Source organism: Gymnoscopelus microlampas, assembly GCF_963454915.1.
Source record: "Gymnoscopelus microlampas genome assembly, chromosome: 7".
Classification (NCBI taxonomy): domain Eukaryota; kingdom Metazoa; phylum Chordata; class Actinopteri; order Myctophiformes; family Myctophidae; genus Gymnoscopelus; species Gymnoscopelus microlampas.
In genome coordinates, this window is record NC_139944.1 from 26,409,435 (window position 1) to 26,426,746 (window position 17,312).

The following is a 17,312-nucleotide window of genomic DNA, read 5'->3' on the forward strand; positions in this document are numbered from 1 at the left end:
AACCTCCTTCCTTGTTTATCGTTTTTCTCCGCTATTCCTGCTCACAATAATTGTATTGTTGAATCCCACAGGGGATGAAGTATATTATGCATGCTGGGGTATTGATCCACCAGACCAGTAATATCATATTTTTTGTGAGGTTTGTAACCATGGGGATGTGGTTCTCTCTCGTTAAGAGACGGGTGCATGGAGTGCAGAGTGTGTGTACACAAACATGTATGTAATCCTATGTACTGTATATATGTGTCAGCATGTGCATGTGCTTTCTGTGTGTGTGTGTGTGTGTGTGTGTGTGTCTGTGTCTGTGTCTGTGTGTGTGTGTGTGTGTGTGTGTGTGTGTGTGTGTGTGTGCGCGTGTGTGTGCGCGTACATGTGTGTGTGTGCGCGTACATGTGTGTATGTATCCATGTATACATCTGGTTGTGTGTCTACGTGCATCTGTGCTTCGGTGTGTGCCTTTCTGTGTGCAATGCATCGATGCGTCTGTGTGTGTGTGTGTGTGTGTGTGTGTGTGTGTGTGTGTGTGTGTGTGTGTGTGTGTGTGTGTGTGTGTGTGTGTGTGTGTGTGTGTGTGTGTGTGTGTGTGTGTGTACGCGCGGGTGTGTTTGTGTCACCTACAGTACATGCATGTTCTGAGTAATGGGCTTCATGTATCCATCCTCTCACACCGGCGGCCAGAGGGTAACCATGGCAACGGCAGGTCGGTCCTAGCCATCAGTGGGGCTCGTGAGAAGGGACTTGAAAGGGAAACGCTGAAGCTGTTGCTCTCATCTGCCTCGCTCTCCCCTCTCCCTCTCCCACAGCAGCTGAGTGTGTGTGTAGCTGGCCTGACAGCGCGACAACACTGCCACCTTATGACCTGAAGGAACAACAACGCACGCACACACACACACACACACACACACACACACACACACACACACACACACACACACACAATTTATAATTTAGGCATTTAGCAGACGCTCTTACAGTAATCAAGGTAAACACATACATCAAATGTATAGAGACAGTGCAGTGCCTCAGTAATCTAGTATCATAGGTAAGCCAAGAACCTAGCATCAGTCTAAACAGTATAATATCACAAAATAAACCATCTGTACATAGAAACTATACAAACTATAGGATGCCAGGTCAACAAATGAGCCTGGCATCTGTCTAAATAACATGCTATCTACACACACACGCGCGGACGCACGCGCGCACACGCGGACGCACACGCACACACACACACACAAATCATCCAAACCTAAAACAAGATTGTTGTACAACAGGTGTCTTTTGTACTGAGAGTTCAGTTCAAAGCTGAGAACACAAATATATCTCCCCATAAGGATGAGAGAAGAGAACAGAGCCCAGAGACTATTGCTATTAACTACTTAATCCATACTGTCTACCTCGTCGACAGGGGTCCTCCAGGGGTCTATACTTGGTCCCCTCCTTTTTTTTCTTGTACACCAATTCTCATCACCAAAAATTGCCGATCTTCAAATCTCACAACGCATCGCAACACCATGCGTTGTGAGCTTGTAGATCGGCTATTTTTGTTGAATGTTCACCTACAGAATTATGACATGCCCAAAATAGAGATGCTACGGTTTATGTTTTTAAAAGGCAGGTCCATTGGCAGTGATCAGAGATTGTGACGGCAGCTGCAGTGGTCTTATGGGGATGTAGCAATGATTTCTGGCTATTTCAATTGAGGAACGCTATTGAAATCAAGCAGTTTTTAATGTAAAAGTTGATTCAAATATTCTGTGAGAGCCTATAAATCAATTTTTGCTTCAAGTTCAATAGATTGTCTGAGATCATCTTAATTGCTCCACTTCAGTTATGAGGCCCATTTCCACTTACTAAAATGTTCTATTTGGCAAACTATTTAATTCAGTTTATGAGTGGACACATTTCAAACCATTTATAATCAGATTTTAAGCACATAATGTATACACTTATAGTTTCAATATCAAGTGACCATTTCATAGTTAAACAAAGTTTTAAATAGATACAAAAAATAGCAGCACATTTGTTTCTGTCTGAAGCCATGAACAACAAGGAAATACATCCCTTGCGTCTTGCCTTCAGCAATATTCAGATTTTCAAATGTGCTTATATACAGTATAATCTCTGTAGCAAAATGTTTGTCAGAGGGTTCAGATTAGAAGAAACAAGAGAATAACTGGATTTGATGTGCTGCTGCTGCCATCTGGTGGTTGTCAACATCAGTGTCAAGGTGAACTCAGGACAACAGAACAGAATGGACAGCCGACAGAGGAACTGATCCATCAGGGTCAAGGAGAGTGGGAGGTAAAAACACTGTGGGGAATGCATTGTCAAAACAAACACTTTCATTTTAAATCGCCTGTTGTTTTACCTGGCTCATACTGACAATATAATTAAAACCGTCAAATTGTTGTTCAATACAATTACAATCAGGACTCATTGGTAGGGTTATTGTACTGCCTTACACATTGCACTTTACCCTGCAGCAGTTTCACAAATTACCATCTCAGGCCAAATATAGGATGTTAATTTATGTGCATATTAATTGACTGTAGCTCCTCTGGAAGACATACTGTAAGGGCAGACGGCAGACGCATAGAGAGCTGGGGTGACTTTATTTGTGTTCGGTCAAGCTTGGTGCCGGAGGCTATCTATGAATCAGGCATTACTGTAGCGTCAGCTAAAGGCACACTCTTATAGTCATCATCAGTCTTTCTAAGTTAGCTGCAGCTAACCACATATTGACCAAACATGCTGTCTCTTGTGATCATTTCCTAATTATATTGTTAGGGTTTTAAAGCGCAGTAAATCTGTTAAGCTAATGTTTTGGGTTTTTTTAAGGTATTTTGGGGGCTTTTATGACTTTATTTGACAGGACAGTAGGCTGACAGGAAATGGGGAGAGAGATGGGGGGTGACACACAGTAAAGATCGTCGGGATGGGGACGCTGTAAAGCTTGATTACCAGCGTATGTGGTATGCGCCTGGACCGCTAGGCCAGCGGGCGCCCCAAGCTAATGTGTTTTTGATTGGTTTTAACTTTTATAGTTTTGATGTTGCTGTACCTTCATTAGGTCATGGGTTACCGTAACAAGTGTTGTTATCCCCCTAAATGGGTCTAAGGTTTCATCTTATGGCACCGTCATCTTCTAAGTGTGCGGAAATCTCTTCTATCAGTTTGGACTCATCGATGCTTCCAGCATCTTGGCAAAGATTATCCGGGTGGAGCGCTGGTCATCCTGCTATTACCGTCACGTTTCTCAAAATAACCTCTTAAGCTCTAATGGAGCCGGATCAATACAGATGGATCATTTTACTACATTTCCTTTTCATATCGCAACCAACACCACCACTGGGAAACTGCATTCATCTCAATGTGCAATATTGAGAGGCTCCATTTAAGATGCGTTTTCTTCTCCACCCGTTGTATTTGTTTTTGACTAATCTAATTCCCCCAAACCGCTCAGAGCTATGAGTGTAATTTATAGGAGAGTAGTCTGCAAAATGAGCCGTTAGATTGAAAAACAATGAAGAAATGGAGACCTTTAATGAATTTCTTGATTAGGCCACAACTTTAGTGGCTGTTCTGTCAACGTCTTATCTCTTGAATTCAAGAGTTGGCATCTGTGTTGCACGTGAAAGTGAAACTTCTTCCTCTTAAATCCCATGTGATGGTGTTCCGGTCGTTACTTTACTCTTTGGCTCATCCAAACCATAAAGCTCATTAGAACAACCTCAAAACACAGAGAAAGAAGCACAGACGTGCACCCTCCAACCTTTAGAGTGACAACAAAGTAAGGCTCATACTACATTTCAGAGTTTGTGGAAATCTCCTTCAAATGACTCTCGATTTTCTCAGCTCAGCTCTTCTCATATTTGTATTTGATTACATAACCACAATGAGGCGAGGCTTTGAGGAGGGGAGGAGAGCTCATACCAAACTCTGAATTCAGCAGAAATAAACAGCCAATTTAGTGCTTTTTTCTACACAGCACATTGGCTGCTGATCTCTGACTCTTGCTCTGCGTCAAAGCTGTGCTTCCTGTAAATGGTGAAACTCTGCCCTAGCCCGGTGACCTGTAGCTGGGCTCTGAGGGAGTATTCTGTGTCCGGTACTCCTTTTCCCTCCTCCTTCCCTGCCTCCTCTTCTACTTCTGAGGTGAATCTGTCCCACAGAGCGAAGGACAGATCCAGATTGAAGATATCCTTCTCCTTAGAACCGCTCCACAGATGTGAATGGATGAGAGTGAATTGAGTGATTGTGCAGCTTTTTCTTCTGACTGATGCAGTCTTGACTTTGCTCTGCACCTCGAATGAACTTTTCATTTTGAAGGCACTTATTTGATTGGCTGTTTTTTTGGTTTTGTTTGACACTTTACTTCAATAGACACTGAGGCATATTTTAGATTGTGCAGCTTGTGATTTCGTCCCTATTGCCTTTGTGGAAGTTATTGATTCTTCAACGGATTTCCAAAACCATTTTTTGTTTTGTTTTGCATCAACTGCCACTTATGAACAGACATATCCTTACTTTTGCTGTTGAATTACATTAGTTACTTTAGGTTTTGTTTTGTTTGTAGTTTCACAACATACTTCTTTCAGAGTTGGGAGTCATTCGGTCCAGTTGTTTTCTTTCCCAGCTGTGTAAGGGTCTGATCAGCCACTGCGGACTGAGCATCTGACTTCATACCGACATCCCACATTAGCCTAGTCATCCAGCCACCATGCCTGTCCGGATCATGTGCACCATCTCCTTTGCGGCCGATGACGAGCCCGGCATGGGATCGGGCAAGGACGGCTTCGAGGACCACTACAAGCGGGTGAAGAAGGGCTGTGGCGATGGGGACTCGAGGGACTACCTAGAGGGGGAAGACGAGCCGGACGGCATTGACGACGAGGAGGACGACGTCGGCGAGGTGGATGACCTCGCCGCGTTCTTTGATGGATGCTCGCTCCATGGAGCCAACCACATTTTTGTGGAGGAAAAGACGTGTGGGATCCGCCAGGGTCTGTGGGGCATCGTCTTCACCCTAGCCCTGTCCGCCTTCATCCTCCAGGTGGTGGACAGGGTGATCTACTACCTTCAGTACGACCACATCACCATGCTTGACGAGAGGGTGGCGAACAACATGACTTTTCCTGCTGTCACCTTTTGCAACTTCAACACATTCAGGAAGTCTCAGATCAGCTACAGCGATCTCATCTTCATGGGACCCCTGTTGGGCTACGAGGACAACATGGCCCCCGGTATCCCACTGGCCCCGGAGCCCGACCGCCCTCCAGGGTCTCGCTTTAGCCTCGATGAGTTCTTCAACCGCACTCGACATCGCATAGAAGACATACTGCTGGAGTGTGACTTCAGGGGCTTGGAGTGTGGCCCCGAGAACTTCAGAGAGGTAGGCATCAGAGAACTTGGGTGATCTTGGTTGTAACAAATAACAGCTTTTTTTTGTAAGCATTCTTTATTGTTTATTTATAAATCAGTAACAAATAGTATGTCATGAAAATAATGTTCCAACAACAATAGGACAGCTTCACCTTAGGCAGCAGAGTGTGCTGTTGTTGGACCGTTGCCATTTCAGCACTTAGCAAATGAAACTATTTTATGTTTCAGTCTGAAAAGTTATTTGATTTCTTCATTGTGGGTGTTGTGCGATAGTTTCTTGTATATTAATTGTTGGAAATGTTTATGTTGTCTTGATGCTGATGTCATCGCCAAGACTCTTGAAAAGGGCTTTCAATCTTAATGGCTAAATGATGGTTGGAAAAAAGACTGTAAAAACTCTGCAGTCATTTCAATATAGATTCAATTGCTGTAGATTTAATTTGCTTAGTCTAACCTATACTACTTGTTCAGTAACAATTTGTGCTACTCTTATAAATTTGACACTTGTGATTGATGTATTTGAGATGAATTTCTAGGGAGATATGGAACTGGGAAATGTTGATTTGTGTGTATCAGGGAATAGCAGAAAGCATGGCTGTTTAGAGTTGACAGAAAATAGATTGTGCCACTGTTTGTTGTGATAAATTGATGATAAATTGCTCTAATGCCAGGCTAGCACTTTGGAACTTTATTTTGTGTTTAGGTTACTTTGCTTATACTCTTATACTATTAGTAATCACGTTTTTCATGTCCAAAGTCTAAATTGCAAATTACAATGCTTCTTGCCCTCATTACTCAGGGCTAATTCAGACACTTATTGCAATGGCTGCTGTTGCATATAAAATGTGTTCTTAGTCACCCTGCCCAGTTCAATAAGGTTTGTTCAAATCAAAGATCAAGTTTAATTATTCAAAGTGGCACCGATATCTGCAGTTGAACTAAACGGCCGTAGAAGGAAACATTCTGTTATAATCTCAGAGCAGTAAGAGCTGGTCTCTTGACATCCGCAGTAGGCTTTCTGGTTGCTGCATTCCCTTGAGCATTCACAACAGCTGAGTGGAATACCAAATTAGTTTGTTGTGTTAACAATATCCTACCATCAGTCTATTGATTTCCATGACCTTTGCACAGATATGGACAGGTCTGCACTGACTGCTAATGGGTGTCCAAGAGCTAAGATCAAAGTGTAAATGCGTGTAGATATCACACTTCCCCTTATTACACACATTATTTCTGTACAGAAATCTTAACAATAGTGGCATTACTGTGCAAGTGTAACTTGGTGCGATGTGCACACTCTCAGAGGTAAATGAACACTGAGGATTTGATTGTGTGGGCTTGTCAACACAGGTGTGTACATACAGTACGCATTAATGCTAAGGAGCCATTTCCCAATTGACAGGGTTTCATTTCCCTGTCTAGTCCCAAAGGAATGAAACTCAGTCTTTGACCATTAACCTGAGCCCCTCTCTATTACAGTCTTCTGCTAATGTAATCATCGATTTCTTCTCAAGCTGATCTGGACAGCAGCACCACACCGGCAGCTCCTGCACTAGCTGGAGACCGAGGGTCTAGATTTATATACAAACACATTGAAGGAACAGAGCCCAAGTTAACCCATTCAATCCGGGAACGCATAGCCTACTGTGTCATTTTAGATTTAAAAAAAAAAGCTATAACCATTATTTTATACTCAAAAATATACTCAAAAATAGCAGATATACAAGCTCATACAAGCTTGTAGATCTGCAATTATTATTTTTTTATCGTAAAACTTTGTGCAAAACCTTGAATATATATTTTTTATAAAGCAAACCTTTTTTATGTCAAGGACCACCCAAAATGATATGTATTTGTCCGCGGACCCCCCCATCTCAAATCATTTTGTTCCAGGGATCCCCAGAAGCAAAGATTTGAGTTAAAAATGTAATAATGTGTATATATATAATATATATATTCAAAGATTTGCACACATTTTCACAATTTATTTTCAAAAATAGCTGATCTACAAGTTCATATGAACTATGAGCTTGTATATTTGCTATTTTTGAATAGCCAAAGAATTCTAAAGTGACGCATCAGATGCGTTCCCGGATTGAATGGGTTAAAGAAAAGAAACAAGTAAACCTCATCCAGGCTGTGGAGAAATCAGATCTACTCTGCATTTGATTTAATCTAGCATACTACGTAGCCATGTTGACTTTTACATACTGTAGTTGTCGGTCTCCACTAGCCAGCATACTTGAACATTCAAAGGATGTTTTAATGCTAACGGGCTTGAAGATAATGGCATCTTGGCTAAAAAGTTACCTTTATCCTTCATGAACATGTGCACAGCCTGATTGTAACTATAGAGAGAGTTAGCTCACTCACTCAACAACAGACATTATTACATATTTCACAGCTTATGCTCTTTATGCACATGTTAGTGGCGTGTACAGTACTTTATGTATTTTGTGTAATGGGTTAATTTGTCAGCCATGCAGGCACTGATAACAACATTATGTATTGTGTAATTTTTGCTGGTGGCTGTTAATAATAATGAGACTGATAATAGCCTGTTAGTGTCATCGGGAGCATAGAGGGAGGAGCTATTTGATTGTTTTATTATCTCTCTCATTCTTTGTGGTCTCACTCTCCCTATCTCCTATCTCTATTCCAACTCTCTCTCTTTCTTCTGTACATCATGTTTTTGTGTGCCTGTGCCTGTTTCAGTGTCTTATGTGTATGGGTATGTGTGCGTGCGCGCGCGTGCGTACGTGTGTACGTGCGCGTGTGTGTGTGTGTGTGTGTGTGTGTGTGTGTGTGTGTGTGTGTGTGTGTGTGTGTGTGTGTGTGTGTGTGTGTGTGTGTGTGTGTGTGTGTGTGTGTGTGTGTGTGTGTGTGAGTGAGAGCAGGCGCATTGCAAATTGTTTCTACCCAGTGCTTGTTCAATAGCTGGGGGTTGGTTGATGCCCTGCAGACAAGGCGAGGGTCAGGTTACAGCGTTTTCAGTCCTGGGGCAGAATGCGAGCCCCCTTAGAGCAGTGATCCAAATCCCTGCTTCCTGCTCCCTCCCTCACCCCATTAGACGGCTTGCCTTTCCACCAAACTCAGCATCACCGTTAGAGCCGGGCCGCGGCTCCGGTTTCGCCCTTCTCCTGTCTCCTCAAGAGCATCTGTCTGTTTACCCTGGCCTCAGGCTCTCACAGACACACACATAGACACACAGACAGACAGTCGGCAGGGGAACGCTTTCAAGGGAGAGGAAAATTAAATGCCAGGTCTGGCCGCACTGCCCGACTGCAAGGCAGTAAATACTTATGGTGCAGCACTTCCTTTATAGAGTTGTTGGTCAGAAATTGTATCAGGGTAAAGCATAATGTCATTATTCTCAAGCCTATGCCGTGTTGTATTGGTGTGGTAAGTACATTATATATATAGACACACACACACACACACACACACACACACACACACACACACACACACACACACACACACACACACACACACACACACACACACACACTAATTGCGTGTAAGTAAGTAATAATGTCACAGTTTGTAACATATGGTAATTTAATAAAGTAAACATTTTGTTTATTCTTATTGGAACATATTCTATATCTATATTTGATCCCATAGTGTTGTATTAACCTGTTTGTCAGAAAACAGCTGCATCGTATGCAGTACAAACATGGATGTTTCAAAGAGTACAACAGACTCACTCAGCCCTTTTTTCCCTCCAGGATGATGATGTCTTACCAAAAAAGGTGTCATATGGAACCGAAAAGGTTCCAGAGTGCTGTGCTTGTCCTTCAATCGTTACAAAATGCTTTGTATGACCCATAAAAAGTTTATTTTTTATTTTAAACCACTTTGGATCTATAAAAAGGGGTACAGTATGAAGCCAGCTGCAGAACTTTTGGCCTTTCATTTCAGTTCCAGTTACCATTCAGTTTCACATAGACAGCAGCATTGTCAGCCTTAGATGTTTACACCCCCGCCTACAGTATCTCCTCCCATCTAGAGGGTCAAATGACACTAGATGAAAATAGAGTTTGATCCATTTTCTCTCAGAGTATTGACTCCATGATAAACCGCTTGTCATTACAGAGTCTCAGTTTTGAAGATGGCAAGCACTTGTCAAAGTTTTCCTTTTCCTCCAGGAGGTGACATCACCGCATCATTAAATATTTATGCTGCTTGACTGCAAGATTCCCTGCTGTTCTTTGGCATTAATTCTCCATTTCCAGTTTATTTCTGTGCACTATGTAATGCAAAACATAGCCGTATATTGCCAGCGCTGATGAACTTCTTGCTTTAGTTAACCCATTAAGACCGGGATCGCATCTATGTGTCATTTTTAGATGTCTTTGGCTATTCAAAAATAGCAGATATACAAGCTCATAGCGCAGCACTCAAGCTTGTAGATCTGCTATTTTTTTTAAATTGTGTATTTGTGGCAAAATCTTGGATTATATATTTTTTTAAGCGAACATTTGTAAAATATTTAGTTCCAGGAGCCCCCAGAAGCAAAGATAGCACGGCCGCGCTATCTTTGCTTCTCTGCTATTTTTGAATAGCCCAACAAAATCTAAAAATGACACACGCATCTTTGTTCCCGGTCTTAAAGGGTTAAGATGAAATAACTTTACTCAAAATGAAAAACACTGCATGTAACTTGGAGATTGCGGAAAGTAATTACGCAGAAGAGCGTTTTCCCTCTCTTAATCTACTTTTATAAACAGTTTTGGCAGCCCGAACTTATCGATAGAATAAATTCACCCCCCAGTGATAAGATCACCCCATCTTATCACTGGGGTGATCAATATGTTCCCAGAAGTTAATTTCCGCTCTGGCAGATGTTCGCCTCCCTCTACTGATCTAAGTACCAACTTGACTTTTCATGTCTCACTGTGAACACAAGGGGGCAGTGTTTAATAAATCTTTTTTGAATCTGGTGGACTCAGAAGCTCTCTGTCAGAGTCTCCAGCAGTGAAACCACTGCTCTTGTCTTTTTGTACAAGAAATAAATGTCCCGGAAATTCATTTAATCCCATCTCTAATGATCTCTAATGAACCCTTTGATTCCTGCTCCAGGATCATAGACAGCTGACGCCAGTGGCATTTGGGGGGGGGGGGGCTCTTGGTGAAGCAGAACTTACATTGAAAGAGGCATTTTCTAGTGGTGGGTATGAGCTAAAACACTTTCCAGTGATTACACAGCGGATTATAGAAATTTAAAAAAAAATCAAGATTCAAGAGGGTTTTATTTGTCACTCACTCTGTCTACAAGCAACAAAATTGTTGGTGTGTCATGTTCCACTAACAATGCTATATAACAAGAAGTCAGGCATTGTCACAAACAGTCCGTTACTTGGGTGTTGTTTGTCCCTCATAATCCTTATTACCAGTGACAGTGGAGAGAGACAGGAAACACTATCTATCTATCTATCTATCTACGTATCTCTGTCTGTCTCTCTCTCTTTTCTCTTTCTGTTATCTCTTTCTCTTTTCTTCCTCTCCCCCTTTTTCTCTCTAAATCTTCAGATAACCCTTCTATCTATCTCTGCATATGGACTCTGTGAGTCAGGGTGACCCAGGTAAGAAAGAACAACAGCGGCACTCTATCACTCAATGCATGTCTCTATTCCTGATGATGAATCGTTGTTTTAACGAAACACCCTTTTTTAATCAAGGCACTCATCACTCTTCTTCTCTGCGAGAGAGCGGTCAGTCTCTGGATGCACGGCAACCTGCATCCTGCATCCTGAAACCCAGACTGATTTATAGTACTTGGTTGCATGCCGCATCGTGACACGTGAGCCTGTAGATCTGCTATTTTCCGGTGCAGGACGCGCAACTAAGTATAAATCAGGCCGTACAAAGGTTGTGTATGTCGTGAGTTTTCTTCAATGCCTACCCATACATCATCACACAATACCAATGAGTCATTTGAGTGGCAAAGAATGAAGGAGTAGGGCTTTCATTTCATTCTTGCACTAAGATTAATGGTGCCTAATAATGTGAAAATGAGGGATAATCCAGCCGTGTTGCAGCAATTATATATGAATAAGACATATGACAAGTGTCTGATGTGGGGCCAGTAGCCACTTATCTACAGCTAATTAGGCTGAGAACTTGGCCATTAATGGCTTCTTACAGAACTACACCTCTGCTTTTTACCACAGCTGAAATGGAGCATTTGGCGTCGATTGACAATGGTTTTCAGAGGGGCTGTTAAGGGGAAGGTGGTGTTCGTATTTGCAGTCGGTATAAGGAGTGTGCACATACTGTGTGTGTGTGTGCGTGTGTGCGTGCGTGCGTGCGTGCGTGCGTGTGTGCGTGCGTTGGCAAGTGGTCATTAGAGAGACCAGAATTTTATGTTACATAATAGCTATTCACCTCTATTTAACAACATCGGGGAAGGAAATGTAGGTTGCAATGGCTACTGCAGCACTAATTAAACATAAATACAGGCTAGAGCCAAGCACTTTTATGATGGCCATCACTCTGTGGCTTGTACTGTATGTGCTAACACGTGCTTGCGTGTGCTAGTATGTCCGTGATGCTGAGGCGATAGTTGCTGTTTCTCTCTCCTGCTCTCGTTTCATGGGTAGCTGGTTCTCTCGTGGTCAGCACGAGTCTCTCCTTCATAGAGATGACCTGTTGTGGTGAACGGTGGATTGTGGAATCAGTCACCATCCATGCACACTGACACAGATGTTGTGTAACTTGTGTAAATATCTCATGTCATTGTCTCCGCCGGGCCGAAGGCATGGCCGACACTATGTTTTTGCCCCTGTCCGTCCATGTGTCCATGTGTCCGTGTGTGTGTGTGTGTGTGTGTGTGTGTGTGTGTGTGTGTGTCCGTCTGTCCGTTAACAGCTACCGGTCGACGCTAATCTGTGCACGCACACTCCCTGGATGCCAGAGCAGAACAATTTGCCCACATTTTTCTCATCGGCCTGTTATAGCGCCACCAGCAGGCCAATGTTTGCAAAACCTTTTTTTTTACATTTCCTCCTACAGATTTTGTCCAAACATACAAAAACGTACAAATATGTACACATAATCTCTATAGTCATGTGATCAACTCAGATCTGTCAGATTTTTCCTATTCCATCCTGATTGGCTAAGATTGTCATCTAAAGTTTGCAGATTCTCAAATCATGAACGCAGCGTCCGATTGCCGTGAAAGGCAGAGGAAGAAATGCCACCCTTTTTACATTGGCCTATTATCGCGCCACCAGGAGGCAGATTGTTGCGAAACATTTTTTTTAATATTACTCCTACACATTTTGTCCAACTATCACGCAAATCGGTACACATTATGTCTATTGTCATGACTGAATTCCGAACATTGCTGGCCCACAATAACCTACCTGACTTGTTGAAGACCTGTGCTCCGAGGAGCACTTTTTCTACTTTCCTATCACTTCATCTCTCCTGAAACATCACTAAATCAGGAAGCAGGAAGAGAATGTTTAGTGATCTTGACTTCTACAGCATTCAAAAGGGGCTCCGTGACCCAAAGAGGTCCTCAGAGTCACTACAGGGCCGCCAAATTGTGATTGAACGATTATTTGGCTTATTTGTTTTTTCCAAAAAAGTTATGTCTACAAATACACTTGATTCATTACACATGAATCCAACATTTTATTTGCAAAGATCATTTGTAAGCAAACAAACAAACAAACAAACAAACAAACAACACACATTATTCAGCAGTGCTGTCAAACTAATTTATGAAGCCAAGCTGTATCATCACTTACAGGCAACACATTGGCACTTAAAACAGTGGAATACTTCCAAGCTAGTCTTTAATCTCTCAACAGTCAACATACACTGATGACATAATCAGCTAAATATGGTGAGCTAGCCTTGAAAGCCTCTCATCAAGTTGTATGGGAAGCTTAAAAAAGGTTTGATATACAACACACAACATTTTATACAATATTTAGTCCCAGCTAAGGGGTCCTTGGCCTGAAAAACGTTGAACGTTGACCCCTGTTCAAGAGCCATCCTACCACACCATTCAGACACCATGTAGACACCATGCATTACTTTAGTACCCACATTAACCCTGGTGTCCCACTTTTGGTCTTTTTAGGCCTAAAGTAGCAGGTTCCAATATTGTATATGGGGGCTAAGCTAATGAAGACAAAAACTACTGCTTTTCAACAAAAAAAAATGCATTGTACCACCTTTTCCTCTGAAATCTGATATTTTTGGCTAGCGACACGGGCAACGACAAGGTTTCAATTGGTTTAAGTGTCGGCCAGGTCTCTTCCCCTAACAATGAATCAATCACAGCATGTCCGGCTGGTGCTCGTGCAACGAGACACAGCCCATGATCACATTATTCACAGTCACTAGCTAATTGGCATAGCTAATGCAATTCTAAATACCAATAACATTGGCCCAAGATGCACACTTTGTGTCAGATTTAACCACTTAAACCCTGTTTCATACTTTGTCGTACGATGGTGTCATCATGTAATCAAAATAGCAGATTTGTTGCTTGTTCATCAGATACTTTCAGTCATTTAAAAAAAAAAAGCCTATAATGACAGAAATTAGGAAGCCAGGTTGAAAGTGGTCAATTGACATGAATAGGGATTTGTACCCCTTATGTTGTAGAAGGGCTTGTGCATGCACACACATACTATCTGTTTCTTAAGCCTCATTTATACTACGGGTTGTGTGATACGACATGCTGTGAGTGTGTAGATTTTCAATGTGTGACATCATTGTACAACAGTGCATAAATTAAGCTTTACACACACACACACACACACACACACACACACACACACACACACACACACACACACACACAATGGACCATTACGCTAGTACCCTGTAAACCAAAATGAAATAATTTATCTGCGACCTGCTGTACAGCTGCTTTTGGACAGACTCTGTGAAGATTTTTGGCAGTGTGCTCTGCTCCTGGGGAGCGGGGGAGGCCAGGGGAGTTTTAGCGGCAGGTGTGCCTGTATACTGTGTGTGTGTGTGTGTGTGTGTGTGTGTGTGTGTGTGTGTGTGTGTGTGTGTGTGTGTGTGTGTGTGTGTGTGTGTGTGTGTGTGTGTGTGTGTGTGTGTGTGTGTGTGTGTGTGTGTGTGTGTGTGTGTGTGTGTGTGTGTGTGTGCGCGTGCGTGTCTGACATCCCCTGACGAAAGTCTCATCTGGCCAACAGTTTAAGAAGCTGTCATGCATGGGGTGCCTGGTGGTTCAGCCGGTTAGTGCACTGCCACTGGCCATATGCTCCTTGTGAGTTATTTTTTCTGAATTAAACAAACTCCGTGTGCCTGTGCTGTTTTAGAATTTGGTTTCTTTGATTTATTTCACTGTTGGACGTGCTGATATTTGGAAACCGAGAGAAGCAGCAAACCCAGGTTGTTGGCATTTGAGTTTTATATGGATTGTGTGCGTGTGTGCGTGTGTGCGTGTGTGTGCGTGTGTGTGTGTGTGTGACAGATATTATTTTATTTTTTGTACAGTATATATCATATCGTAGGATCCATACTTTGTCCTCTTTCAAGGTTCATATTCACTGACAACTGCACATGCTCACATACATACACATAAACACGGAAGCTCAACCAGCAGTGCACAGAATACACCTACGCAGGTCATAAAACCTGTGGACAGATGTATTTTTTGCTTTTTAGGTGTTCATTAGTAAATGTCAGGCGAAGCGGGAGTGTTTCCTTCTCACAGTGGGAAGATGAATATCTTCCCCTGCACAGCGGATACAGTAGCAAGGAGAGCCATGGGCACCAGGGAGAGTAGGGATGCTGGGAGCATGGGATGTGTGTGGTGCTGTTAGTTATAACTATAGGACCCAAATCTGGAGCTACCTTCATCAAAAATGTCTCCACTGACAGCTCCGGGCATAGACTCCAATGCAGCCTGACAGCGCGCCGCGGGTTTAAGTCCCGATCCCGACGGCCTTTGCTGCGTGTCACTCCCCATCTCTCTCTCTCTCCATTTCCTGTCTACTTACTGTACTATTAATAAAGGCATAACAAATAAAATGTCTCCACTTCCTCAAAACGCACCTGCAAGCATGAAATGATTTGACATAGCAAATCATTTCATGTTGTGATGCTATGTCAGTGGTGCCTGGTGGCTCAAACAGTCAGTGCACTGATCTCATGCTCCCTTTGACTTGCGGTTACTTGGGTTTGAATCCCACTCTCAATGTCTTGTCTCGCTTGTCTCCCCTCCAGACTCCCTGATAACCAGGTGTTTCATCATCGTGTGTGCCTGATGTGCATTTCTATTGGCTTGCAATGGGTCATCTTGTCACTTTTTGGAGAAGCTATAGCAAAAGCATGACTTAAAATGTTTGCCTTAAACCCAAGGTTAAACCTACAAGAGGCCTGACGGATAATTGTAATTTTAAACAGAGATGAATTTGTTTTTATTTTATACAACAACAAACTCTACACTTGTTTCTTCTTGTACTACTGCAGCCTGATTCTGAACCAAAAATAAGCTTCATATCAACATTTCGGGATGCAGACGTTATTGGCTTAATGGCTTAATGTCGTTTCATTTACAGTACATACATGTTACAGTACAGTATGTGCAATTTCTAAAAAGATGAACTGATACAGCGATACCCACCCTATCGGTTCAGAAGCGTGCACTGCTTCGTCCTGTAAAACCGCGCCCATCTGGGTGAAGTGTTTTTAGGGAGTCCCGTCTCCCCTCTGCCCTTGGTTTTCTGTCTCTCTGCACTCTCCTATCTAATAAAGCAGTAAAAATACCACAGTCACAAAAAGTGATTTTTCTTCTTTTAATTAGCTGTGTCATTCCCTGTCTGCTGCTGAACTGAACTGGGACGGGCTACCCTCTATCATACCCAGGAGGATCGTAAATAAATATGAACCTGACCCATCCATCGACAAAACTTAAGCTATATGACTTTTAAGTCCATTTTGAGATTAGTGCAGTAATGTTAGCATAACAGTTTAGCATACTTGAGGGGTATTACAGTGTTTTGTATATTCACAACATTTTAAAGAGGATTTTGAATAAATCATGTTCTTAGCATCAACTACAACGCTTAGCACACTTGCAAAGTTGCAATTAGGCTATTACAAAGTGATTGTTATACTCTTAAAAGTATGGCTGTTGAACTGATTCCAAATTTCAGTTTTAGTACTCAACCATAACTACTTAGCACTTAAGAACTTCACTTTGCAAATTTGAAATTAGGGCTCTTAAAGTGCATAGTTTAGTAATAGTAGCTTGTCATTGGCAAGTATACAAGGACAAGCAGTTAGGGTGCAGTTTAAGTTGTAATTTGTAGATAAACATGCTTTATACACAGCATGTGTGTAAAAAAAAAAAAAAACTTTTTATCATTAGTGGTACTGGCATGACTCATGGTATACTTAAGCCGTTGATGTAAACATAGTGCACGTATATGTAGGCTACAGTATGGCCAATTTAATAACATTTTAGTGCAAAATAATAAGTTGTCTCAAGACACTTTACATATACTGTAGAGCAGAGACCCAACGTTTACCCCCTGAGTATGCATTTGGCGACAGTGGAATGGAAAAACTCATCAACAGGAAGAAACCTCAAGCAGAACCAGGCTCTATTGTGGGAGGCCGTGTGCCTTGACCATGACGGGGTAGAGAGAGTAACAATAACAATCAAATCTGTGAATTGATGATGACATATATTGACAGTGGTATGTTTCTTTAACAGGCAATTATTTCTCAAGTAAGCCTCATTGTATGGCAGCACTGACCTGACGTGTGTTAGTTAATTCACCTTTACAGCCTGGGAGAGTGAGAAACTATTGGAAAATCGGTCTTTTGACACGTGTCCCTAACGGCAGATCATGTACACAATTATCTTTGAAATTGTCTCCGTAAATCACCACCTGCCTTCCTGTCAGCCCCCACAGCTGCGG

General features: G+C 42.3%; 1 protein-coding gene across 2 annotated transcripts in view; it reads left to right on the top strand.

Annotated features, from left to right (window-relative positions):
* asic1b (acid-sensing (proton-gated) ion channel 1b) overlaps positions 1–17,312 on the top strand; it is a gene marked incomplete at its 5' end in the record, with an annotated part of 234,789 nt that overhangs the window by 175,895 nt on the left and 41,582 nt on the right. The window contains one exon of one of the 2 annotated variants that reach the window (XM_084063454.1): positions 4,724–5,395. The exons of the other annotated variant lie outside the window; for it this stretch is intronic. Coding sequence (XP_083919580.1) covers positions 4,724–5,395 — 672 coding nt within the window. Of the gene's footprint in view, positions 1–4,723; positions 5,396–17,312 lie in introns of those variants that run through there. 2 annotated transcript variants of the gene reach the window in all.